Source organism: Sturnira hondurensis, unplaced genomic scaffold (genome assembly GCF_014824575.4).
Source record: "Sturnira hondurensis isolate 20B ecotype Veracruz unplaced genomic scaffold, ASM1482457v3 Scaffold0019216, whole genome shotgun sequence".
NCBI classification, from domain to species: Eukaryota; Metazoa; Chordata; class Mammalia; order Chiroptera; family Phyllostomidae; genus Sturnira; species Sturnira hondurensis.
This window is the reverse complement of record NW_028091847.1, coordinates 421331-447702: the sequence shown is the minus strand read 5'-3', so window position 1 is coordinate 447702 and position 26372 is coordinate 421331. Positions and strand designations below refer to the sequence as shown.

Here is a 26372-nt window from a genome sequence, read left to right as displayed (position 1 = left end):
ACTGGCCAGGAAGCCCTCACCTGGCAACTGACCTGTTTTTGAAATTATAAAACCAAGGAGACAAGTTGTGTTTTAATACAGATGATTCTCTGACTGACCCTGGGGATATTTAATGATTAAAAAACAATAAACCTAATAACAGAACAAATAATAAGAGGAGAAAGTGGATTTTTGTTTTAGGGGCTGTGAGAGTATCTGGGAAATGCCCAGGAGAAGGAGGCTCCTGGCTCACCCTCTCTGTTTCTATCTGGCAACAGGTCTACTGAACAGAAAGATAAATCCCTCCCTCTTTTAGATGGCTGTTTTTTTATTCTTCCAGGATCAAGATGTTACATTCTCTGTGATCTATTTAAGTTATAGCTTAGATGTATAGCTGACTAGGTCTACACAGTGTTAGGATCATGGAGACTGGATGGGGAAGGGAGTACAGAGATTAGTCTGGAAAACAGGGGCCCCAGCCCAGCAGCAGCCCAGAGAGAAAGAGGAGCAAAGCTTTGGGGGAGGAGTAGAAAAGACAGAGAAGCTACAGAGAAAGAATGATGAAAAGTGGCCAGTGGGATGGCCCTTCACTAAGAGACATGGGGAAGAAGCCCAGGGGATCATTCTGAGGGATGCAGGCGCATGTGAAGAGCAGTTTCCCTAAATGTGCTCTGAGGACACTTGCCCAAGAAAGGGGTCTGTGGTCAAATAACTCTGGAAGACCTGCATGCAGTGGTCCCCTCTAGGAGATCCCCAAGGCATGCTAATAGATTGGGCCTGTAGAAATTGAATGGGAAAGGGAAAGGAATAAAGACTTCTGAAATAATCAGGTGGAGAAGAATCTGATTAGTTGCACTGATGAAACAGAAGCAACTGAAATCAGAGGATCCTCTCCTTTAGGCTCCTTCTCTTCTAGGGGCCTGCAGTAGCTGACCTGTGTGGTCCATACCCTGAAGAGTCATCATCCTCTTAACCAGTTAGGATGGGTTTCCTGATGTGGGTGGTTTAGTGCTACAAAGACATTTAGGAAATAGTGTTGCTAAGGCCATTATAAAAAAACAACAACAACAACCTTGGTTTTTGTCAGAGTGTGCCCTCTGGCATACATCTAATGTTTTAATTTGTAAAAATTAAAAAGGCAAGGAGTCTCAGGAATCCTGTGTAGAGAATTTCACTAATTCATTCTAAGATTAACAGCCACCTGGTTGTAGTGGTCCCACTAGTTTATGTCCTGGATGATGGCATTCGATCCAGTTTGGGAAATGGTCTCCAGAGAAAGACATTCTTTATAAGAAGAATCACCAAGCTCCTGCCTCCCCTGCCCCGACCCCAACCGTCCTTCCTGCATTCAAATCTAAGAAGGCTGGGAGACTTGGAGGGCTGGGTAATGAGGAGGCATACCTGATGGTGACGGAGGAGCACTGGGCCAGCCTCCGGCCCGCACTCTTCAGGCCGGTGTAGATCTGCCCCATTTCCATGGCTCCCTCCAGCCCCACCACTTCAAGCAGCTGGTCACTGAGGTCTGCAGAGTGAGACAAGCAAAAGCAACACACACAACTCTATGTATCTCAGGCCGGTTTTGGCCAGAAGGTCTGGTCGCTAGTGGCCAACCCAGACCTGTTTATACCTCTTCATCTCCCACCACGCAGCATTTTCATACTCACGCTGAATACGGAATTTCATCAAAGGTCATTACATGTATCTTTTCACCAACAGAAAGCCAGTTCTAGTGCAAAAAAGGTTATGATTCAGAACGTTAATATGCACCTAATGGGTAGGTTGGCATATCAAGAACTTCTCCAAATGTGGAGTAACATAAATGACGAACCCGTTATTTCCGAAATTATTTTCAAGCTAAAAACACATTGGCTTGGGATGAATATAGGAAGAAATGCTGATGAAGTGGTCATTATCCATAGCTGGACCAAGTTTCTCTTCTCTGAATGTCTGAGTAACATCTTGGCCCTCCTGATGATGCCTGATGGCTAATTAACCTCAGCTCTGGCCTGTGGTGAGCCAGTGGTGAGCCAGCCTCCTTGGACATCCTTGGGGAAATCAATGACCTCCTTCAGGACACCAGGTGCCCCATGTGAGCCAAGGAAAAGAATATTTCACCTACACCAGATTATTCTGTGTCTGAAGTAGGAAAAGAGGAACAGAAAATACTAGTCTCTGGCCCAGAGTCACATAGTATTGGTGGCTTTCCACAGTGGCGGTTCTCTCTGATTTGGCCCCTGGAAGGTGCCCTTCTCCTTAAAGTCCCTGAAGCTTAGACTGTGCCTGCCCAATTTCTTGTGAAAGCAATAGCAGTATTAAGGTTCAATGTTGGGCCCAAGACTCACTTTTACAGCACAATTTTTATTTATTTAAAACAGAAGCAAAATAAAAGGCAGATTCTTTAAAAGCTTCAATTCCTTTGGCTACTAGGACAAAGGTAGGTACTTTTTCTCGTAGGTTGTAGTTAATCACTAACATCCTACTAATATTTACAAACTAGAAAATCATGTCAATGTAAATGTATTTTTTAACAGATAGTTTCTGTCTTCTAAGGAACCTCCTGATACACTATAATAGTATTTGTTAGCACTGGCAAGCAGATATTTGGGTTTGTTTCTACTTCTTTTTGTTTCAGACTATTGGATTTGTTTTTACTTTTTTTGTTTATTTAAAAAACATTCTCTCGATGGAAGTATTTCCAGTGAAGGCAGTTAAACAAACCACTGGGCTGACCACGAATGGGTCAACATCGCTAATGTCTAACCTACCAGGCCCGCTGATGAACACTGACTGCCAACAGATCCAGAAACTACAACAGTCTTTCTGTGGCAGGTACATAGCTTCCCCCCTCCATCCATGGACATTGCTGTTCTTCTCTGGTACTCTTTTATTTTTTCCACATCTATGAAAAGATGCTGTCTCCTTAAAACCTTCATCTCATTTGGACTTGGAACAAGAAGTCATGAAAGGGCAATGTTTGTTTAGGAGAATGCTCCAGGCTCTCCTAAGGAGTTGATTTCCAATAAACAACACATGTCTGAACCTCTAGTCACTTAATTAGTTCCCTTCTTACCAAAGAGCATTAAATAAGCATTGGATACTCCTAGCTTACTGTGTCATTTCAACAGTGTCTGTGAAATCAACATGGGTGATAGACAGAGAGAGAAAGGAGGAGGAGGAGGAGGCAGGGAAGGAGGAGAAAGAAAGAGGAGGACAAGGAGAGAAGAGAGAAATATATAGAGTGTGTCTAGGGGTGAGGAGTTAGTTATATTGAGGTAGAAGAAAGGAGGAGAAAAGAGAAGCAGACCTTGAAAGTTTCTCTAGTAGCAGAGACAGACAGATGTCTTATAAAGTGTTGCTCTTTGTAGCAGCTTTGGTAACTGGCAGAGCTGTGATAGTTCAATGCTTTCCTTCTTTGAAACATTCCCTGGTAACAAAATGTTCTAAGAAGCAGAGGACTTAATGGACTCAAGTTTTTCCAGCTTTTACAATGCCTTGGTCTTTTAACAAATTTTCCTGTTGAATGGCTTTAACTCTAAAGTTGTTATCACTTCCCACACATTACCTTGCAGTTATCACTTCCCACACATTACCTTGCTTCCTGGCTCTAGAAGAGAAGTAATGAAGGCTGATCTCATCAGCATGGTGGGTGTGTGGGGGGTAGGGGCTTGCACAAACGTGGGTCTGAGGAGACAAATGTAGGAGCTAGGATCTTTGTACACTTTTTGCTGTTCTGCCTTTGAATTTGTGCTCCAAATCTTCTGGCATAAAGGAGCTAGGGTGACTCCTGTCTACTGCTGAAGGAAGACTCTGCCACTCCTCTCTCCACCATTGCTCAACTGAGTTTTCTTTCAACTTCCTAAATACAATGCCTAACAGGAAGCTTGGAGGTAAAGAAACCTACAGTATTTATCTCTGTTTCCCAAAACTTACTGGGCCACAAGCCTCTTCTTTTGTGTGATACCTATAAACAGTCCATGGTAGTTTTCTTTGGGACACATTTTAGGAAATTCTGGCATCACTGAATTCCCTTTACTTTTTCTAGCACAGAGATACTTAAGCACAAATTAAATTTGGTATTAAAATGAACAGAGTGCAAGTCAATAACCAGGCACACAGAACAATTAAATGTTTCAAACTCAGAACCTAGAAACACGGCAACTGGTATACCAGGTTTTTACTTTAGCTACCAATGATTTAGAATGTGGTTTCCGCAATTCATACCTCAGTATTGTCTTCACACTCTTCACCTCATTAGTATTTAAGATGAAATGTGCATGTACCTTCATAAAGCAGGAATTAATTTATTCACTCATCTATTCATTCAACAGTTACTGAGTAGCAACCAACTGCTAAGCACTCTGTTAACTGAGTGTTAACTGAACTACGAATACAAAATATTTTAGTTTTGAAGGCTTTTTAGCCAAAAAGGAGAAAAGGGTTAGGTGGAGAAAATGCTGTAACTGAACAATAGGAGCAAGGAAGCCTGGGTAACGGATTCCGACTGGCCAAGGTGTGGAAGGCCATGTCCTCTTGGAGCAGCTGCAGCAGCAGCAGCACCTGGGAACTGGTTAGAAATGCAAATGCTCAGGCCCCTCCCCAGACTCACTGAGTCAGGAACTCTGGGGCTGTGCCCAATAGTCTCTGTCCTAACAAGCCCTCTGGAAGATTCTCAGGCATGCTCAAGTTGCCCCAGACGTGTGCAGGAGTTGGCAGGGGAAGGAGTGGCAACAAGTTACTTCCTAATTGCTTCGATCTAGAGCTTCCTCACTTGAAAATTAGGAATTAAGAGTAAAATACTGACCTCAAAGTATGGTTCTATGATTAAATGGTAGAGCTGTACAGGAAAGAGCGGGCAGTAAAAATATATTAGTTTCACTTTCCTTTTCTGCCACATCCATTCTGATTACTGCCAACAATCTCTAGGTGTCTATCTACCTTCTAAGAGCTGTAAACAAGAGACCCCAAACCAAAATATTTGGGCTAAAACATTTAAAAAAATCTTCCATGTTCATCATGGTTTCATACATTCGGAGAGGCTGCAAATCCAGGTGAGCTTTAGATTAGGTGGACATCCTGCTCAGTCTATTTTTTCCTCCTCTAATCTCTTCCCAGATTCTGCTCCTTTGCCTACTTCTTTGATCTCAACAGCCCTGTTTTGCTTTTATGGTTTCAGTCCTCCTCACTGTCTGGAGGAGGGGCTGGAGCTCAACACTGACAGGTAAGGGCTGGCAGAGCTGTTACAGCCAGCAGGCACATCCGACCTGTTCCCTCCCCTCTTAAGACTCTTCAGTGGCTCTGGAATTCCAAAGGACAATGTCTTAGTTCCTTAGCCCAGCATGCAAGATCATTTGCTATCTAGCCCTGTTCGCTGCACAGGTATTCCTCTGGCTGGAGAAGTCCCCTTTACCCTCCCAGGATACCGCAGGCACCGTGCTTCTTCCTTCTCCTGTGCTCAGGTGGTGGATGTCACCCACAACAATTGTTTCCAGTCATCTCACTTTCCCAGATCCACTGAAAGTTGTAGGCAGGGCTGTGTTCTGGTTTTATTTCTTTGTATCCCTAACAACTAGCTCAGCCCCAATAAATGTTTGTTGAACAAACTAAAGATACATGCTTTAGTGTCAAAAACCTTGACAGGTTTGGCCTAAAAGAGGTAAAGATAATGATTACTAATTAATAATAATGATGATAATGATAACTACTTGCCTTGACTGAACTGAGTAATAAACTTTCTTCCATGAATTAATTTATTTAATCTGCATATAACACATAATGGTGACCCAGTCTGGTTTTGCCTCTCTCCCTGAATGCATAATGTTTCTCTTCATTCTAATCTTGGCTGCTGATTCACATTAATAAAAACTGTCATTTAAGATGCAAGGGAAACATGGAATATATAGGTGTGATGATCTGGGCTCTTCACTCACGGTGACCTGGGGAAGTGTGGGAAATCCTTAGCGGAACAGGATGCCCTGCTACCCTCAGTCCGACTTCCACCCCATTTCCCTCTCTATCAGCGCTCCAGGATTTAGGTCCGAGGGCTGCAGTGGGCCAGCCCAGGAAATCTAGCAACTGTCAGTGAGGGTGCTGAAACCCTGACCCTGGGGTAGCACTGGAGTTTCTGAACCATCCCATCAGAGTGTTGAGGGAGCATGCTCCCTAGCCCCGGGCAGCTGTGTCATACCTGTGGGCACGGTCCCTTCACCTGGGTTACAGCTGTACAGGTAAACTGAGATGTTAGGTGTCATTGCTTTGGGCTGGAATCGTATCAATTTGGCGGGTAACACTAGTTAGCCAATGCTGTTCTGAAGCTCTTACTGGCAGGTGAAACTTGCCATTGATATCTTGATAGGAATTGCGTTGAATCTACAGGTTGTTGTAGATAGTGTGGACATTTTAATGATGTTAATTCTTCCTATCCATGAACACTATATGTTTCTACTTATTCTGAAGTTGTATCTTCTTCAATTTCTTTCTTCAGTGTTTTATAATCTTCTGAATACAGGTCTTTTACATCCTTGGTTGTTTATTCTAAGGTAGTTTATTATTTTTAAATGCAATGGTAAATGGGATTGTTTTCTTAGTTCCCTTTTTCTGACATTATTGGTGTATAAAATGAAACTAATTTCTGGATATTTATTTTGTATCTAGCTCCTTTAATGAATTCATTTATTGGTTCTAATAGGGTTTTTTTGAAGTCTTTAGAGTTCTCTTTATATAGTATCATATCATCTGCAAATAATGATAGTTTTACTTTTTTTCCAATTAGGATACCTTTATTTCTTCTTCTTGTCTGACTGCTGTGGCTAGGACTTGTAGTTCTAATTTGAATAAGAGGTGAAAGCAGACATCCTTGTCTTGTTCCTGATCTCAAGGGAAACAAAGGAAACACTTTTAGCTTCTGCCCATTGAGTATGATGTTGGAAGTAGGTTTTTTGTATACGACCTTCATTATGCTGAGGTAAGTTCCCTCTATTCCCACTTTGCTGAGCATTTTTAGTATAAATGAGTGCTAGGTTTTATCCAATGCCTTTTCTGCATCTATTGATATGATCATGTGATTTTTAGCCTTCCTTTTGTTTATGTGGTGTAATACATTTATTGATTTGTGAATATTGTACCAACCATGCATCCCTGAAAGAAATCCCACTTGACCATGGTGTATGATCTTTTTAATGTATTGCTGGATCCAGTTTGCTAATATTTTGTTGAGGATTTTAGCGTCTATTGGCCTATAATTTTCTTTCTTTGTAGTGTCCTTATCTGGTTTTGGAATTAGGATGATCCTGGCCTTGTAAAATGAACTTGGAAGTCTTCCTTCCTCTTGAACTTTTTAAAAATAGTTTGAGAAGGAAAGGTGTTAGTTCTTTGAATGTTTGGTAAAATTCACCTGTGAAGCCATGTGGTCTGGGACTTTTGTTTGTTGGGAGTTTTTTGATTATTGCTTTATTTTCATTAGTTGTAATTGGTCTGTTCATATCTTATGATTCTTCATGATTCGGTTTGGGAAGATTATATGTTTCTAGGAATTTATACATTTAGAAAGATTTTATTTACTTAGTTTTAGAGAGAAGGAATGGGAAAGAGAAAGACAAAGAGAAGGAGAGAAACATTAATGTGTGGTTGCCTCTTGAGTGTACCCAACTGGGGACTTGGCCCACAACCCAGGCATGTGCCCTGACTGGGAATCGAACTGGTGACCTTTTGGTTCACTGGCTGGCACTCAATCCACTGAGCCACACCAGCCATAGCTGTTTCTAGGAATTTATCTACTTCGTCCACATTTTCCAATTTGTTAGCGTATAATTGTTTTTAATATTTTCTTACAATTCCTTGTATATCTTGGTGTCAGTTGTTACTTCTCTTTCATTTCTGATTTTATTTATTTGGGTGCTCTTTCTCCTTTTCTTGATGAGTCTGATTGAAGGTTTGTCAATCTTGTTTATCTTTTCAAAGAATAAACTCTTGGTTTCACATAGTTTTTTAGACTCCTTTTCACTTATTTCTGCTCTAATCTTTATTGTTATTTTTTTCTCTACTCACTTTGGGTAGAGAAAAAAATAACATTTTTTGTTATTTGTTTGTTGCTTTGTTTGTTGTTCTTTCAAATTTTCTCATTTTAAATGAACAATTAGATTAGATCAGGATCTACCCTAACTGCCTCATTTTCATTAAATCACCTCTTTAAAGGCCTTATTTCTAAATAGAGTCACATTTTGAAGTGCTGGGGATTAGGGCTTCAACATGTTCATTTTGCCGGGTGGTGGACAAAAATTCCCTCCAGGGACAGGAACAATAAAACATCATGGGTTATTTTGAGGGTAAAAATTGAAGAACGAGAAGGTATTCTGTAAAGAGCGATTAGTAATGTTCTTATCATTGTGCTATTGAGAAGCTGGTGTGCACTGGGGCTGTGTGGGGCCTTCTTACTCTCCTCAGAAAGGAAAGATATAAGCCCTGATCGGCCTTGTGGTGGGGCCATGTTTAGTCCTCACAGTCTAGACAGGTGAGCGTACTTAGCCAGCCTCTCTCAGGCTTGGCCTGCCAAAACCGTGGGTGGTGTCACCTTGGGCTCCTCTCCTGCCTCCAGATTTCCATGGAGATGGGCCACGTGCCCTTGGTGGCTCAGTCACCCAAAGCCCAACAGAGCCATGCACTGATCTGCCTGTCTAAGCTTCCCACTGGGTCTGGTTTGTGCAGATGAAAGACTGCTCCTGGCTAAAGAGCTTCAAAGTCTCTTGGAAGCACGACAACCTGAAAATAGCCTGGGGGTGGGGAGATGGAAAGGACCCCAAAGATGGTTTCCTGATCTTCTGAAGGGGAGGGGTCTTTGGGATTTCCTTGGGCCCAAAAAGTGAGTAAGAAAGGAAGACTGTAACTGGCCACACAGGAGCCCCTCCACCCCCAGTGTTCCCACCTGGCATCTCAAGTATCCCAATCATAACTAACTTGAAGAATAATCTAGGACTAATACTTTCTCTACAGATCGTAACTCAGACAGAAGATAGAGGCAGATGGCCCCTGGCCAGCCAACTACCCACGTAGGAGGGCTGATTTTAAGGCATTCTGCAAACATAAAGAATGCACTCCCTGGCCCTGGCTGGTGTAGCTCAGTGGATTGAGCGCGGGCCTGTGAACCAGAGGATCGAGGTTTGATTCCCAGTCAGGGCACATGCCTGGGTTGCAGGCCGGTTCCCTGCAGGCCAATTCCCAGCAGGGGACGCACAAAAGGCAACCATACATTGATGTTTCTCTCTCTCTCTCTCCTTCCCCTGTAAAGATAAATAAATAAATAAAATCTTTAAAAAGAATGCACTCCCGAGACAGGCGCTGAAGTGTAGACTGTGGGCTTCAGACAGACTTGAGTCTGAATCCTATTGCTTGGCACTCACTGGTCTTATTATCTTGGGAGAAGTCACTTAACCTCTCTTGAGTCTTTTATCTGGAAAACGTGGATATAACAGTTCCCTGGCAGGGTTGTTGTGAGGCTCAGAAGTGAAGCCAACGAGTGCCCTGCCTAGAGAGCACGCACAGGCCCTCAAGAAACAGTTGCTGTTATTGTGGTGTTTTGTTTTCTTAGAAAGGGACTTCCTCGGGGGAATCTGATTTTGTTACATGGTAAGTGCTTGGCCTTCTGCAAATGGTTAATTAATGTAACCCAGAGAAGGTAGTGCAGAAAAAGGAAGGGGGAGGTCAGCAAGAGGGCGGAGTGGGGGCGGGGGTGGGGTGGGGTGAGCGGGCAGGTATAGGAAGGAGGAGGAGGAGGAGGAAGAGAGGGAGGAGGAAGAATAGGGTGCTGAGGAAGAGAAGTGTAGGGATTCTATGAAGATTAGAGATACTGTGACCTTGAGATTTTATGGTGACTGCCCCTCCTGGTGAGTAAAGTATCCATATTTCTTCTTCTTTTATTCAAAAACAAGGAGGATACTCAGCTTTTTGTTTAAAAAATGAGGTTGTTAAATCCTTTCCCTTCCCTTTCCTTGTGTGTGTGTGCACCATACAATCCCACGATGATCAGGCCTGCCTTTGTTCCTGGGCTGAGCAAGGGGGCAGCAGAGTGGGATCTCAGTATCTTTCAGACATTGATTTGACACCCCTACTCCAGCTGGGCACCCCCTCTAGGGGAGTTGCCTTTGTGCCCTGCCCTCATCACACTGGCTGCAGGTTTCTCCTACTCCCAGGGGTCTGTAAAACCCCATCAGGGCATAGAAGGGGTCTTGAACTCTGGATAATCCAGATGGAAGAAGGCAGAAAAGAGAACCAGCAAGAGCCTCTGCTTTCTGAAGAGGAGAGAGGCTGCAGGATCAGAGAGAGAGGAAATGTGTTGGCCCAACAGGAAGGGGTTAGGATTTTGGTCTCTTCTCTGGCTATCTTGTATGATCTTGGGCAAGTCACTTCTGTCCTCAGGGCCTCCATTTTCCCATATTGGGGGTTGGGTGCTCTGTCTTTAAGGTCTGTCTGAGCTCTTCTAACAACGGCAGTGGAGGCTGCATTTTCTGACTGTCTGGGTCAAGGGCAGACTGGCAGCAGTTCTTGCCATTCCTCACAGCGTGCAGAAGACAAAATGTTCAGCACAGCCCTATGCTGAGGCAGGTGCTGGCTCACAATGTCCAGTGTTGTGGCTTCCTGAGAGCCTCCTCCAGGGGTGAGGCTGGAGTCCTCCATTCCCGGTGCCTTTCTCTTCTGGCGCTGGGCAGGCTTCTGATGAAGGCTCTGTATTAGGGAAGGGTCTTCTAAATCTCTATGCTAAGAATCAGGTGTTTCAGAAGGGGAGAAGCAGTGTGCTGGCAGGGTTGTATGGTGGGAAATTTCTCAGGAAGGCAGGATCTCCTGGAAATGGCTCTGAAATAAGGGTCTGGCATCATCAAGCCCCCGAGAAAAACTAAGGGCGAGCATGTCTCATAGGGCCCGGGAAACAGTGGAGCCACAGGAAATCTTGACCTGGTGGTCCCGACGAGGACACGGAGAGATTGATTATTACTGGGCACAACTCTGGGCCAGTCCTAGAACTTTACAGAAGTTATTGCTTTTAATCATTGTGGCAATTGTGTTCTGTGGAAACTATTATCCCAATTTAAGAAAACAAACAAACCAGCAGCAACACCATCCTTGAGGCTTGGAGAGATGGAGGAACTTGCCTAATATCACAAAGTTGGCATGTGGTAAAGCTGGAATTCAAACCTGTCTGACTCCAAAAATAAGCTTTGTATAAAGGACTCAAGGCAGAGACAAACTCTTAAAGTGATAGGGTGTCTGAAGCCAGGGAAGTGAGCTTGGGGTAAGCCTCATCTCACCTTCTCTCAGGATTCTTGGCAACACAGTCTTATTGAGTGGAAAGCTGAGTTTCTTGGCCTGATGGCTAAAGACCAGATGGTGTATTATCTGGCATTACTTGGCTCACTGAGCTCAAGAAACTTCGATTTCAGGCATAGTGTATGTAATAAAATCAACCAATGGTGAGATTTTCCAGCTCAACTCAAACTTGATTCTCAGGCATGACACACATAAGGTATATTGTAGAGATACACACCGACCAAATGCATCACAGCTCAGAGAGATGCTCACACCACCCACCTGCCCCAGAAAGGCAGAGCTAGAAGGGAGCTGCAATTGGGAGGGGTGTTTTCTGGTTGTCAGCTCAGGATCAGCCAGAAATGGGGTGGTGGCAGAGAGCACTGTGGTGTGTTCAGAAAGAATGCCATATTTGGAATTCTGGGACTTGGCTCCAGTTCCAGATCCACCAATTAGTGTGGCCTTGGACAGGTCAATTAACCTCCGAGGGCCTCATTTTTCTAATTATAAAGTGTCTCTGTAGGGAATTAAAGTAAGATGATGAATGGAAAATGTTTCTAGCACCTAGTGCTAAATTTTAGTAGGTGCCTAACAAATGTTGAATGAATTGGCCTGAAAATGGGAAGAGATGGGCCCTGGCAGCATGCTGAAGCTGGAAAAGACGCAGGCCCCTGTGTAAGGGCATCCACTCTGTGAACAGGAGCTGCTGGCATTGGGGAGGGGGTGGGGTGTGGAGGCAGACAGGAGAAGGCTGAGCTTGCCGGTAGGCACTGGGATCCTGTTGGCTGGTTTGGGGGGGCGATGCATCTCCCACGTGGCAGTGTCCCCTTTGTCTGTCTCCCACTTCCTGTTGACTTTGTCCACTCTTCCTTTCTGGGCATTGACTCCCATTTCAAGGTCTTAGAGAGCTGTATGTCTGTCTTCTGCACTGGCCTCCCAATTGGTTTCCTTGCTACCAGTTCCTTTCCTTTTCCTCTAATCCAAGCTCTCCTACTAGTCCTATTCTCACCTCCTATTGCTCCTGGTTTAAAACCCTTCATCTCTTCCTGTTATTCAAAAGATCATATACAAATTCCATGGCCTTGTTTTTTGCTACTTCTGTGTGCTGGTTTCCTGGCCCATCTTCCTCTTCTCTCATTCACTGTCTTTTCACATCCTCTTGAGCTTTAGGTATTAGCACACACAGCACATTCTGTCTTGTTCGTTCATTTCATTCATTCATTCATCAGATATTTATGGATCACCTTCTAGGTGCATGGCACAGTGCTGGACAGCTGGGGATAGAGTTTCTACAGAGGGACCCTTTTTTCCTTATTTTTCACACTCTTATGATACTTTGTTTCTGCTGCTCCATGCTGCTTGCCTCTCATGCCAATGTCAACATGAGTTTTAACATGAAATATACATATATTTCCTATATGTGAACCACTGAAGGGCTAGACCACGTTGTACTCTCGTTTGCATCCCTACAGTACCTGGAGCACTAGGTTCTTGAAGGCCAGACACTGTTGTGTACTGTCTGTGTGTTCATTAGCTTCGGTGTCCTTAGCCATAAGATAGATTAAATTTTTTAAATATACAGTAGGGTTGGCCCATAAGTAAGTGCTCAGTGAATAATAGCCCAATACATATTTACTGGTTAATTAAGAACGTGAAACACTTCTTGCACACATTAGAAACAGACCAAGAAGAACACTAGCGTTCACGCTGTGTAGAACATGTGGCCAGCGTGGAATTTCGCTGTGGGTTGGGTCTTAGGAGGCAGCTGATATAAAATGGCTGAACAGTTGGTACAAGGGAACAGGGGCTGTGCATGGACCAGGATGAGGCAAGCACAAGAGGGAAAATGTAAGATGTCTAGGCCTGCCAAGAGACAGCCTGGAAGTTTCTTCTGCATATGAGAAATGAAAGTGTCCTTGGCTCTGTGGTTCTGTTTTGAGAAGCACACCTCCTAAGGCAGGAATTAAGTTGGAGTTTAACTCCAGCTTGAACCTGCATGAGCAAGTTTCCCCTCTGCAGATGTGTAGCAGCCTCTACCTCACCAGCCCCTCCCAGGTCTTTGGGTGGTGGGTAGTGTGAGTCTGAATCCTCTTGATTTAGAAGTCAGCTGGAGAAGAATGAATGCTTGCTTTGCTTTGCTTTGAATTTCCAGTGAATTCCAATTGGGTCAGGGTGTGTAAAAAGAACTGCATGTTTAAACAGTAGGACTTAGCTCTAGTTTCAGAACCACCTTTTCATGTGACCTTTCTAAAGTATTAAGCTTCTTCCTCATATGCTTTGGGGGAATGGCCTGCCCACCAGTGTAGTGCTTCTTAGACTTTAGTATCCTGGGAAATCTTGTTAAAACACAGACTTGCCTGGGACTGGAGGGTCTGCATTTTTGACACTCTCAGGTGCTGCCAATGCTGCTGGGTGTGAACCACATGAGGCTACAGTACAGGGTTCGGCAAACCACAGCTTTTGGGCCAAATCCAGTCTGCTGCTTGTTTGTATAAGTAAATGAGCTGGGACACAGCCATGCCCACTTGTTTATGGATTCTCCATGGCTGCTTTTAGGTTAGTGGACAGAGTTGAGTAGTTGCATCAGAGACTCTATGGCCCACAGAGCCTATTTTAATAGTTATTATGAGGCCCTTTATAGAAAAAGTTGGCCAATCCCTGCCTTAGTGGACCTAGGGCTGGCCTGTGTGACCTAAAAGACTTGCATTTCAGCCCGGGTTTGGCCAAGGGCAAGCGACTTCATCTTGCTAGTTTTCACTTTCCTTACCTAGAGGATAAAATGATCTCTAAATTTCTGAGAGACCCGTGACTCCAGGATTTCAATACTACATAGAAAACATCATAATTTCTATAGAAACAGGCATCTGAGAAACAGGTTGTGTGGCCTTTATTGGGAAGATGCAAAAATATACCTGGCCTCACCTGCAGAGTCTAGCAGGCAGCCCCTGCCAGATGCCACAAAAGCAACTGCCTGATGTTGGGTCAACTGGGAATAGATAGGGGCTTAGGGGACTGAGGACAGGAGGCAGGTGGGAGGGGGACCTCCAGGGCCAGCTAGAGACTGGGTTTCTAGCTTGGGCAACAGGTGAGGCCATTAATAAATCAGGGAATGTAGGGGGGGCAGTGGGTTGTAGAAGAGGGGGTAGGGTATGTAAAGAGGGGAAAGATAATGCCTACTTTGGGGCATGTCGACTGCAACATGGGCACCTGAAGGACTAAATGGCAACGCTGTGACTTCCTGTAAAAAGCAGAACGAAGTCTGTGTAGGCCTGCAACTGTTTGAGAGAAATGACATGTGTGTTGCCATGGTTACTTCCCAGAGCTGAGGGGGAATCCCAGTGCACACAGTCCCCCTCAAAACTCCCCCAGGTTCTTTAGGGGTCACTCACTTACTCTATCTCAGCCCCCAGGAGAGACCTGGCTAGAGAGACTTCTGTGAAACGCACACTTTCTAGGAACATTTCTATTTTTTTCTCAACCCAAATGAGCAGTGAGTGGCCGACTATGGCTCACTATGATAGTCTTTCTGGTCAGATCTGTACTGAATGGGAAGATTGGGAACCTACAATCCTGGACAACTCCTGAAGCCAACAGGTCACTTTCTATTATGGTTTCACATAAGTGAAAAGCAAGCCCCAAGAAATAAGAAACTCATGTGCTTGCAATTACTGTGTTGTCTGCTCTGAGCTCTAGCTCCTCACCTGGGAGTGTGACCCTCAGATGGCTGTATGGCATCCTATTCCCTTGATTTGGGATTCAGAGGATAGTCCGTATGATGAGTGAAAATCCAAGCAGGCAGAGGATGCAGCAGACTGAACCATGTGTATCTGCACAGTAGTGAAGTCAACTGACTGTGAAGCAGGAGGGTTTTCCCTTTGCCAGATGAGACCTCAGCATCTGGGCGAGATCTGATGACTGTATGCATTTGCCAGGAGGGAGCCTCTGTGAGTGCCTGCTCCATTGGTTTGAGTACCAGGCTAGCAAGGTGCACCTCTGAGCTACACCCTGGCCTGCTGGTCTTGCTGAGGTGCTGGGTAGCCACGCGACTCTGCTTCTTGGCACTTACCACCTAATTACGTGCCTATGTCTGAGATTATTTTATTGACACCTGGCTCCCGTGCTCCATACTGGCTATATATGGAGACTGTGTCTGTTTTTGCTCATTGTTGTCCAGTGCCTGGCACTTGGTAGGTGCTTCACAGTGTGTTGAATAAATGACAGAAAGCATGTCCCCACTGCTGGGAAATGGACTCAAAGTGTACATTCTACTGTCTGCCTCCCTGTTTTTGTCCACCAGGAATTGCAAAAAGTATAAACTAGTGAAGCTCTAGGGAGACTTTGCCCTCTCTGTTCAGAATCTTGTCTAGGATACCCCATTTGTCATTCAAATGGGATTGACTATGAAGTTACTGAGAGTAATGTTGCTTTGTTATCAAATAGCCAGAAGGCCAGGTATGGGTGACACAGCCTCAAGGTTGCTGCTGGCTCAAGCCTGAAGGCTGGATTGGGGCAGACGTGAGCCTCCGTGAAAAGTTTGAGAAAAGGTGTTAGCAGTCTCACATTCATATGTAGGATGGGGCCAGAGGGAAACGATGGCAGAGCTGCCCAGGGCTGTGCTCCCCAACTTCACCGGGACTGACCCGGTTTTGTGCCGTGCCCTTGGTGTTTCAGCGGGGTTCAAGACTTAGCATGCTTACCCTCCCCTTGTGTCACTGGGCGGCCAGCTCTGGTAACCACTCCACTGGCAGCAATAGTCAAACATGCTTAAGCACAGTGACAACGAATAACCCTAGAGTTACAGGTTGTTAGGGCCATAGGTAATTTAAAGGGAATCTAGACCCAATTCCTGAAGGTCAAGACAGTGAAATTCTAAATTTGGTCCTTTTTAAAAAATCATATACTAAGTACTTATCACCTTCTACTTATCACTTAATGATAGTTCTGAGTACTATTAATCAAGAGCTCACCGTGTTCCAGGTACTCTGCTAAGTGCCCTACATGGATGATCTCATTTAACTCTCAAACAAGCTGAGGGAGAGGGGCTATCATTGTTTCCATTTTGTAACAGGGGTTCAGTGACTCAACCAACTGTCACATGGCTGTTGGTGGGAAGGCCTGGGTCTTCTAGCTTTTAGTTCAATGTTCAATCCCTTATTCTACAATGACTGTCAAGGACAAGTCCTCTAAATTATAGCTGAATTACTTATATAGCCAGGACATCTCTTACTTCCCAAATGAGTTTGTAATGGTTCTATGAAGCAGAATTTGCAGCCTCACTAACACTCACATATAACTCTTTATGAGACTATTTCCCCCCAAGATCTTTCACTAAGTGCCTGTTCCTGTCCGGCTCCAGAATTTGCCACCCACTGTGTGGGCAGACAAAGGCAGGATGCAATCTCCCTCCTCAGTCCTCTCCAACAAACATTGCTTTAGGACAGCATGAGCCAAGTAGAATGTTAGGCTTTGAAGGGGACACGAACATGAACACATGCTCCTCATTTTCCAGGTACCGGCAGAAGATACGACGAGGATGCACTTGCCTATAGAACAGGGCAACCCATCATCAATGCACTGTCAAGAGGGAAGGCAAAGCTAAATGCTCCGGCCCCAGGAAGGAGGGGCCCTTGGGGTAGGCCCCACAGGAGGAGTAGACTTTCAACATGTGTGTGTGGAGACTTTCCCAGACGGGGTCACAAATTCTTCCCATTTTCTAGGTACTTGGCTTTTGAAGTACACACAGTAGGACCTCAAATACATTTTCTGGTTGGATACTAGCCACTTAGGGCTAGGCTAGAAATCACGAAGTTGGATGTGATGCCACCCCTGGACATAAATTATATAAGCCACACTCCTCCTGTGGACCTCTGTTTTTCCCCAGTATGAAATAAGAATATGGATGGGAGTGGGAATACCTTGCTTATGGGTTTCTGCTTAGAATTACTTGAAGTTAATATACGCAAAACTATTTATAAGCCAAAATGAAATATAAGAGACTGTGTCACTATTCTTATTGGTGTTATAAAAACTGAAAAGAACCAAAATCTACATATGTCTCATTTATCCAACAACCTTTTTTTGACTAACTACACTGGGTCAGGCACTGGGAATATGAAGATAAATTACGTCCATTTCCATCCTTGGAATCTGAAAGGTCTGGGAAAGGAGACCCTGGGTACAGTACAATTGCTGGCATGGGTTTAATGTGCCAGGGCAAAGGCTGGTCTGCAGTTTGGCGTGAGTTCTGCTCTTTCTTAATGATGGTGCAAGTACGAGGAAATGCCAAAGATAAAAACTTCAAAGTCAGGAATTCAACTGGTATGCTCCAGCATGAAATGGGATTAAAGGTAAGGAGAATTTTTTTAAGTTTTGAGCTTAAATTATGTTCCAGGCACTTTCATATCCATGATCTTCATAAAAAGCTAGGTGGTATTATGCCCTTTTCAGAGATGAGGAAGCTGAGACTCAGGGAGGTGAGGTCACTTCCTAAGGTTTAGAAAACTAAAGTGTAAATGTAAACCCTAGTCATTTAACTGCTTGGTGCTTTTCCCAGTTCCCTTTATTGCTTTCTAATCAGCTAATTTATTTTTTTAAAGATTTTGTTTATTTTATTTTTAGACAGAGGGGGAGGGAGGGAGAGAGGGAGAGAAACATCAATGTGTGGTTTTTGCCTCTCACACAACCTCTACTGTGGACCTGGCCTACAACCCAGGCCAGTGTCCTGACTGGGAATCAAACTGGTGACCTGTTGATTTGCAGGCCAGTGCTCAATCCCCTGAGCCACACCAGCCAGGGTATAATAAGTTAATTTCTTATACAATTTATTCCATGCTAATCTTGACCCATGCATGATCTTTCTTAGATTGCTTTTCTAAGGGCAAAGACGGATTTATTAGAAAAATTTGATACTAACTCCTTCTATTGCCATTTTCCTCTTATACTTCCTATGATACATTCCTTCCCTCCTACTACTCTCCCCCGACTCCTCTGTCACCTCCAATCCCAATGAAATTGCCAAGGAGTAAAGAATCCCAACAAATGAAGAGGCTACAGAGAGAGACCCTTGCCTTCTCAGCTGCTGGCCTATAAACTGTGGGACAAAACACACTGAAAGAAGGAAGAAACTGGCCATACAATTTTGTTCAGAAGTCCACCTATACCAAACCTTTCCATGTTTTGTGGAACCACAAAGAACCCATGATCTATAGAAACTTATATGATTGTTAGCCTCACCTACTTTATAGATAATGAAAATTAAAACCCAAGAAGTGAAAGGACTTGCCCAATGTCACACACCAGTGAGAGGCAGTATGGACTGCAATCCGACTCTCTTGACTCCCAAGATGCTGCCTTCCCACCAAAGTTGTCTCTTCAGCTTTTCTCCAATGTCTCAACTTATATGAGATCATGGCTTTTTCAAAAAGAAACTCAAGGTTAGTGTCTCTGCAAAGTCCAGAAGCCAGGGCACCTTTCTCAGTCTCTGCTCTGATCAGCTCATGTCCTCCTCCAAAGAACAGGAAGTAGCTTCATTTTTAGTTCTGAAAGCGTATTCTGGGGCTGAGAGAGGGGGGTCTGGGGAAGAGAGTTCCTGTATAGAGAGTTCCTGTATATGACGGTCAATAGTGATCAGCAGACACATTGCTCTTGCTTGAAGGGGAAGAAATATGGTCAGATTTGGAGGGGAAGATGTAGGTTGTCCTTGTGTCTGAGCCAGAACAGATCCTCAGCAAGAGCTTTCCCAAGCCCCTGGGTTGGGGGAGGGGAAGAGTCTCCCCTGATTCTGCTCTGTTCTGCTCTGGATTCTGTTCGGGACTGGATGTCAGAGTAGGGGTTGAGGTAGGAGCATCAGGGTGGGAAAAGTTTTCAGGAACTTTCTACAATTTCCAGTGCTTCCCCCACCCTCTGCTAGCAACCGCAACTTCCCCTGCCAAGGGTGGAAGAAGGAACACATTATTCAGTTTAATAATTTATACAAATTGAAAAGTTTACTGTGAAATAAAGGGGACTTGAGAAGTCAACAGAAATAAAAATTCCCGAGTCCTCCTTTTAAAGGGTGGAGATGTCAAGATGACACTTGTCGATGACTTCACCTGGAATATGACAATCTGGTTGTCTTGATAGATGGGTTCAAAACAAGCAAGTAACCCTTCCCTATATAAATGGTCAGCCAAGTTTTGTCTCCTTTTACTGGTGGGATCACATCCAATCTTAGCACTGATAGCCTGGGAGAGACCTAGATTCATGGACACTTGTCTATATGTCTGTAGTTCTCAAACCTCTCAATTCATCAGAGTTATCTGGGGTGCTCATTACCAGGAACCAACCCAGAAATTAATTAGGTAGATCTGGGCTAGAGCCTAGGAATCTTCATTTACAACAAGGAGGCCTGGTTTAAGAACCGATGATCTGGTTCAACCCCATCCATTCACCAATCAAAATTTTACATATGATATTGGGTTTACAGCAGAGGAAACTGAGGTGTCAAAAAGTAGGTTAGTGGCATCACTTGGACTCTAACCAAGTCTCCTGCCTCCTCTTGTGATGTCTTTGCAAATGCCTTCACACATGGCTTCTCTCCCCCAGCTCACCAGTCTACTGAGAACCCCTGAGGCTCAGTGGCACCCTTTCCTCCAATCCACAGAGTAGTCGGAGCTGCCAGAAACTCTGTTTGGGTCCCCACTTGGCTCATTGGTTCATTGGTGGACAAAGCTGGTAAGAGGTAGAGGTAAAGGTAGGTTTAAGGGTACTCTTAGAGGGGAAGGCACAGCTGATGGCTATCAAGGCACACTAACTGCTTGTTCCAGGCAGAAAGAATAGTCAGTTCATGGACGCAGCCTGTGGTGCTGGAGAAGCCAGAGGGAGTGAGGGGGAGAATAGTAGAAACTGAAGTCTCAGAAGTAATGGGAGGCCAGACCATCTGGACCCTCCAGGTCACATGAAGGTCTTTGGCTTTTACTCTGAGCCACTGCAGGATTTGGAGCAGGAACATGGCATCATCTGGCACCTTTTGGCAGGGTACTCTGATGCCGTGGTGGGACAGGCTGTACAGGGCAGGGGTACACACAGGACCTTCGGTTAGGAGCATTTGCAGTAATCCAAGGGACAGAGGATGATGGCTCGACCAAGGTGGTAGGAATGCAGTGGTGAGAAGTGAGTGCACCCTTTACTTTTAAAAGTAAAGCTAACAGATTTTCTGATAAATTGGATATGAGATGTGAAATAAAAAGAGGAGTCAAAGATGATGCCAAGTATTCTGGCTCCAGCAACAGGCGGGTTGGAGCTATCATCAACTGAGATGGGGAAGGCTGTGGGTGGAGACAGTTTGCGGGAGGGACATCAGGAGTTCTGTTTTGGACATGCTGAGTCATCGGCCCTCACGTGGTACTTAAATAAAGTCTCACCACTGGATGAGGTCATCAAGCAGGGAGTGAGTATAGACAGAAAAGAAAAGAGGGTTGGTGACCCTGCCTGAGGACCCACCAGCATCAAAAGGTTGAAGAGAGAAGATGAGGAATCAGCAAAAGAGACTGAGAAAGAGTAACCAGTGGGGAGGAGGAAAACCGGGACGTGTGGAGTCCCAGAAGTGTTTTCAGGAAGGGGGAGTGATCAGCTGGGTCGAACGCCACTGACAGGCGAAGTGAGGTGAAGGTTGAGAACTGACTGCTGGGAAGAGTTATTGGAGGGCAGTAGTAACCGTGGCAGGAGCAGCATTTCACTCCTGACCTCATGGAGTCCCACCTCATGGAGTCAGCTTGCCTACTGACTGTCATTAAGAGTTCCCTTATTATTCATTTTCTCTTCTCAATTAGGTTGGAAACTTAGCAACTTCAGGGATAATGAGTCCGTGTATCCACAGAGCATGAATACCACCCACCTGAAGACCCTTTTACCTGGGCACTGCCATTTTCCTCGTGCCTGACTTACCTTGGATGCAGAATTTCAGTTCCTTAGGGTCAGTGACAACCTTTCTGCTCTCCCGGATCATAGCCCGGTTCTTTTTGGTTTCTCCCCAGAGATTGGTGCCCCCGTACATGCTGGGAATGTTGAGAATGGCGATGCCTTCAAGGAAGATGTTGCTCAGGTCCACCCCAACCCCGTCACACTGAGAGGCAGAGAGAAAAGACCATCTGTTAGTGTTGTCAGTACATCCCAGTACAAGGTTCTCTGTGTGTGGTGGGCGGTGGAGGCTCTCGTGAAGGATGTGATGGGCCCTCAGCCACCAGCCTGCTTCTGTCAGAAGCCAAATCTCAGGCAAAGTTGCTCAGGCCTTATGCTATGACCACTGCAGTGGAATGGGGGAGTCATGTCTTGGTCATGCCTGGGGAAGATGGCACAAGGCTCCAGAGACCAGAAGGTCTACAGGTTTAAAAGGGCTTTGAGGATGATTCACAAGACAACTGCAAAACTGTTCTGCAGTCCAGCCTCTTTATCATCAGTTCTGATCCTTCCTAAACGTTGTAAAGATTTGGATAGGACACTGAGTCCACAACCTAACATGGTAGTTTCTCAACAGTGACAGGAGAGTTTAATTTACCACCTCTTATCCCTCCTGTGAAAGCAGAAGACTGGAAGGGTTGGAAGGCTTTCAGAAGGTGCCTGTCTCCGCATCTGCATCCTAAGTGCAATCTTGGCACGTGTGCTTGCTGAGGTGGCACCGTCTGTTTGCCCAATCTCCACCCCCCGCATCCCCCGCCAAGGACAAAAGGCCAGAAAGCTAGAATTTGCCTGTCTCATTTATCAATAGATTCAGGCCTCTCTGCCATCATGTTTATCCATGCATCAAGGGATACATTAGCACTGATCCTGTTCGTCAGGTTTGTAGGTAGTTTACTTCATTTACAGAAGAAAAAACCGGACCCAGAGAGGTGAGCTAAGATTACACAGCTGAAAAATAACACCAGAGGTTGTACGTTTGGAATTTCACTGTAAAACCCAAGCTCTTCATCTGGCTTACTGTGAGTCAGGAAAAATTGAAAGCATGCAGCCAAAATCCATAGTATTCAAGGTTATCTACAAATCCAAGCTTCCAGAGATTTCTCACAGAGAAGGAATAGAAAGGTTGGGCTTGTTGTCATTCACGCTGGCTTACTTTCTGATTTCTCTGATGCTCTTAATTTATGGTATCTTGTCCTCATGAATTGTTTTACCAATTACAAAATGGGATAGAGTGTGCTTCTCTGGTAACTGGGAACTCACTTCTTCATTGGGGAATTCTGATTTTTGAAAGGTTTCTTTAAGTTGAGCCAGATGCTCTTTCTTCCTGCCCCAACCCATGAGTCCTATTCTCCTTTCTGATGCCAGACAGAATGACCTTGCTCCTCCTCCACGGGACAGCTCACCAGATACAAGATGAAATCATCATCATCATTGTGCATGTGTATTAAGCATTGTCATCTGCCAGGTGAGCTTTTATATACATCCCATTCATTAGCTTCATAATAATCTTGTGAGTTAGTTACTATGACTCGACTCATTCTCCTACTACCTGAGACCTTGCTGGAAGCATTCTAATGGTCCCTTGGCCAGACCCATGCTAGTCAGAGTCTTGCTAGCCCATACCTGCATGTCTATTCTTCAGGGTTCTTGAACTAGCCATCATACAATGATTTCCCAGAACCTCAGGCCCTCTTAGGTCTCAGGACGGGAGGACAGATGATGCACCAGATTTGGGAAAGTGCAGCTAACAGTGGTATACTGTCGGCCTAAATGGAACACAGGCCCTGGGCTGCTCCCCAGCGGGTTTCTGAGCTAAATCCTCCAACAATTCCATGACGTCACCCGGCCCCCTGCGGCTGCTAGGACTCAGGGGGTTCCTGGGGAAAGCTCAAGGAGGGCGGTGGTCCCTACGCGCTGGATTAGCTATCCCTAATTTGAGACTGAGCTAGACGGATGCCCTCGAGGCTGCGCTGCAGTGGAATTTAGGTATTTATAGACCAGTTCTGCGCTGATACAGAAAGCTCTTGTCCTGGGTAGCGAGACAGACAAGCCTGCAAGCGTGCTCCCAGTGTACGTGGGCGGCGAGGTGCTGGACCTCGGGCGTCGGAGTCCGAGGCGCACTACAGGCAAAGAGTGGGGTGGAGTGCGTCAAGGCCAGTCCGCTCCTACCCCCTTGGAAGCGGTTCAGGAATCTGCCAGAGTCCCGGTTGGGAGCCTCCTGCGCCCGCCTCTTCCCAGCCCCAGCGAGCCGGCCCGCAGCTGTCAGCCTCGTTCCCTGTTGGTTATTCTCGAGCAGAAGATACCCAGAGTTCTGGTTTCTTTCTGAGCCCGGGATGGTTTGCTCGTTTGGTGGAGGGCCAGTGTATAGGTAACCAGAGACTGGGTTATGGAATCAAGGCGCAGTTATGTGCAAATGAAATGTACTCGGAATTCGTATTCATCCTCTCCCTCCCAATTCATCTCCCCTCCCCCCATCTCGAATCCCTAAAATCCTCATAACTGTGGGCAGAACTAGGATCCGCCAAGTTCTCTGTGCACCCTGAGTGGGACTTAGAGCAGAGGAGGTGAAGGAGGGAGGGCACTGCTGCTTCCCTGCCCAGGCTGTGGGCTTTTCCACCCGCCTCCCTTCTCTCCACGCTACCCTCGCCCCACCCCGCGTCCGCCGGCCACGGTGACCTGAAAAGCCTGCGGATGTGAACCTGCTCTCCCCAGAGCAAAGCCGCCTCCATTTCAGTACTGAGGATCCTATTTCTGAAGGTCCTCAGAGAAGGAGATCCCATAATTTATTTGATGACCTGTTTCAGTTTTTAGCAACTAGGAAATTCTCCCTTCTTCTAACCTGATTCACGGTGCCACAATTACGGGGATTTTCTCTGGTTTAGAGCGCAGACACACTGTTTTTTACACACTCCTGCCCTTGGGCTTCGTCTGCTCGCCAGAATGACCCCCCTCGCCCCAGATATTAGGGGCCACCCAGGCTTCAATGGCTCTTGGGGGCCCTTGCCCCCTTTCAGCTTGACATTTTCTTTCTTAGGTTTCCTGCTGCTGCGTTTTATTGATTTGTCCCTCCCATCTTTGATGGCTCTTTCTTGGTCTTTCTCTTCATCTTTTTGTTATGTTTTTTTCCAAATATAGAGGGAAGTAGAGAGAATGATAAATCCCACATACCCCAAATCTCAGCCTCAGCAATTGGCAGTTTACAGCTAATCTTGTTTTAACTTCTCCCCAGTTTGTTTCCCCACCTCCATACTGAACTATTTTTTAGCAAAACCCTGATACTGTAGCATTTAATCTATAAATACTTCTGCATGTGTCTTTAAATAAGACTCTTTAAAAAAAGAATTACCCCAACACGATTATTACTCTTAAAAAGTAACAATAATTCATTAATATCAATAAATATCCAGTAATTGTTCAAATTTCCTCCATAGTCTCATTTAATAAAATGATTGGTTTGTCTGTAAGATATACAGATCAAATTTGGCTGATTGTCTTTTAGTTTCTTTTATCTATAAGCTCTTCATACATTATTACCTTGTTTTTTAGTATTTATTGAAGGAGATGGGTCATTGGGCCTGTACACAGTGCTTCTCAGACTTGAATTGTGCACGACTCACTGCAGGATTATTAAAATGCAGATTCAGGAGGTCTCAGGTGGGGCCTGAGACTCTGCATTCCTACATGCTTCCTGGTAATACTGATGCTGCGTGTGTGATGGACCACACTTGGAGAAGTAAAGCTCTATTTTTCTGATTGCATCTCTTGAGGTGTCAAGAGATGCAAGAGACTTTAAACATTATCAGCCCGTCTCCTCTATTTTCAGTAAATTGATACTTTCATATCAAGAGGCCTGATCAGATCAGTTGTATATTTCCTATTGTATCTCATTAGTCGGCTTGTCTCAAGCCAAATCCATTAGACAGATCAGTGGAAGATCAGTGGAGAATGATTCTTTCTTTCTAAAAAAAGATTGATATAGAGAGGGGGAGGGAAGGAGAAAGAGAGGGGGAGAAACATCAGTGTGTGGCTGCTCCTTGCACACCCCCTACTGGGGACTTGGCCTGCAACCCAAGCATGTGCCCTGACTGGGAATTGAACCAACAACTCTTTGGTTCACAGGCATGATCTCAATCCATTGAGCTACACTAGCCAGGCCTTAGAAGATGATTCTTACTACAGTCCCTTTCTCTGCTTTTCTTCCAGATTTCTATAGATGCCATTTTCTCCATGAATTCTTACTTGTCCACTCTCCAAAAAGGATCTCTCTCCAAAAAGGATCTCTCTCTTTCTTCTCTGTATCTATGTTCTCAGGGAATGAAAGACCTGAAGAGTCTTGAAAGGTCATTCAATGCAATCACCACATGTTATAGATGAGAACGACAGAGATTTAAAGAGATGAAAGAAATGGCTCAAATCACACAGGTAATCAGGGTCAGCATCTCTGGAATTAGACCTTTGGTCATTTGGATTGACAACCAAGAGATCATGAGTGCTTTTGTAAAGAGGAATTTTTTGGTAACTGGATGAGGGCCAAAGCATAGAAAGGCAGACGGAACACTAGATTTGCTAATCTCTAATCACTGAAATGAGAACAATGAGATCTAGGGTTGGTAAGTGACCTTTCTAGGTTACACAGCTATTTCTTGCAAGAGCTAGGCCTCAACTGGGGACTTTGGGGGTGATAGTGAGGGAACAGTCAGAAGCACCATGTGGTTGGGAGACAAATGGGGCAGGAGGGAGAAGATTGGATCTAAAAGAGTAATGCACCTGAGGAAATGGTTGTTCACGGATATTTGAGGCAGAGAAGATACTCAGTGAATACCTGTTGGATGATTGGATAGAGGGAGAGGAAGTTGGGAATGCCTAGTAAATTGTGTGCAAGAGAAGATGCTAAACATGGTGGTGAGATGGATATTGGCCTGGGGATGACACTGGAGCCTTTTCTTTCACAAGTTAGCGAAAAATGGGTGTGTGTGTGTGTGTGTGTATCTGTGTGTCTATGTGTGTTTGAGAGAGAGGTAGGAGAAGGGAGGTAGAAAGAGAGAGAAACATTGATCAGATGCCTTCTGCATGGACCCCAACCGGGGACATGCACCCCAGGCATGTGCCCTGACCAGGAGTTGAACTAGCAAACTTCAGCTTTGCGGGATGATGCCAACCAACTG

The 26372-nt window shown here is 45.0% G+C and overlaps 1 protein-coding gene across 3 annotated transcripts in view; it reads right to left on the bottom strand.

Moving 5' to 3' along the window:
- DGKG (diacylglycerol kinase gamma) overlaps positions 1–26372 on the bottom strand; it is a 178500-nt gene that overhangs the window by 13131 nt on the left and 138997 nt on the right. For all 3 annotated transcript variants that reach the window (XM_037027529.1, XM_037027530.1, XM_037027531.1), the window contains 2 exons: positions 21196–21373; positions 1381–1501 (listed from right to left, as the gene is read on the bottom strand). In XM_037027529.1, the coding sequence (XP_036883424.1) occupies positions 1381–1501; positions 21196–21373 (299 nt within the window). The remainder of the gene's footprint in view (positions 1–1380; positions 1502–21195; positions 21374–26372) is intronic.